This window comes from Galeopterus variegatus, unplaced genomic scaffold (assembly GCF_000696425.1).
Source record: "Galeopterus variegatus unplaced genomic scaffold, G_variegatus-3.0.2 Scaffold1778, whole genome shotgun sequence".
Lineage (NCBI taxonomy): Eukaryota > Metazoa > Chordata > Mammalia > Dermoptera > Cynocephalidae > Galeopterus > Galeopterus variegatus.
The window spans coordinates 165,217-166,324 of record NW_007727889.1 but is presented as its reverse complement, the minus strand read 5'-3'; the positions used below and the strand labels follow the sequence as shown (position 1 = coordinate 166,324).

Below are 1,108 nucleotides of genomic sequence, written 5' to 3'. Positions count from 1 at the left end.
AGCTCCTTCCAACAAGTATATGAAATGAGATTTATTATTACTCCAGATGGAAAGGCTCCCCCCCAGCAGTGAAGTAACTTGCCCAAATTAACCACAAAATGATGCCATGACACTAATAAGTCCTGACCAGCTTGTCCCTTTAACATGTTGGTCAAACAGGTTTTTTAAAAAAAATTTTTTTCCACAGCATTTTTAGGGGTCCAGTTCTTGCAGCACCCCACCCTTCACCTGACTTGTCCAGGAATTTTTTTTTAATCAGGTGCTTACCTGTATCAGTCCTAACTGTGAAGGATCCCCCTGCTGAGGACTCCCAGGCGTACTGCTCATCATCATTATGTTTGGTGATCACAGTCACTTTCTCAGCAACCAAGTACGCAGAATAAAAACCCACACCAAACTGGCCAATCATAGAGATATCTGCACCAGCCTGCAAAGCCTCCATGAATGCTTTGGTGCCTGACTTGGCGATAGTACCAAGGTTATTGATTAAGTCGGCCTTGGTCATTCCAATTCCAGTATCCACAATAGTGAGGGTTCGATCTTGTTTGTTGGGAATGAGATTAATGTGCAGCTCTTTCCCAGAATCTAGTTTACTGGGATCTGTCAAGCTTTCATATCTGATTTTATCCAGAGCCTATTAAAAAAAAAAAGAATAAAAACTGTCAAACACAGCCCCCAGGGCAAAGCTCATACCGAAAACAAAACCCAATTCTTGATTAATAGGAGACTTACATCTGATGAATTCGAAATAAGTTCCCTTAGAAAGATCTCTTTGTTCGAGTAGAAAGTATTGATAATCAATGACATCAATTGGGCAATTTCTGCCTGAAAGGCGAACGTCTCAACCTCTTCCTCCTCCATTGGCTGGTCTTGGGTCTGGGTTTCCTCAGGCATCTGGAAAGGACACCGTGCCAGTTTACGCACTTACCACACGTCTACAAGGGCACTAGGGACGCCATCGCGTCCTACAGATGTTGCTGGGACCGAATTTAAAACACAGACGAAATTTAAATAAATCAAAAAACACGAGGCCGGCCGACAAAAGAATGACCTCATTTCGAGCAGCGGCGACCACCGGGCGCGCGGGCGGCCTTAGCGAGTCCCCGCA

The 1,108-nt window shown here is 44.4% G+C and overlaps 1 protein-coding gene across 1 annotated transcript in view; it reads right to left on the bottom strand.

The window, feature by feature from the left end:
* HSP90AA1 (heat shock protein 90kDa alpha (cytosolic), class A member 1) overlaps window positions 1-938 on the bottom strand; it is a 5,486-nt gene extending 4,548 nt beyond the window's left edge. Inside the window, exons 1-2 of the mRNA XM_008578886.1 lie at window positions 733-938; window positions 268-634 (exon numbers count right to left, since the gene is read on the bottom strand). Of these exons, the coding sequence (XP_008577108.1) occupies window positions 268-634; window positions 733-894 (529 nt within the window). The 5' untranslated portion in view covers window positions 895-938. The remainder of the gene's footprint in view (window positions 1-267; window positions 635-732) is intronic.
* Between the last annotated feature and the right edge of the window lie 170 nt (window positions 939-1,108).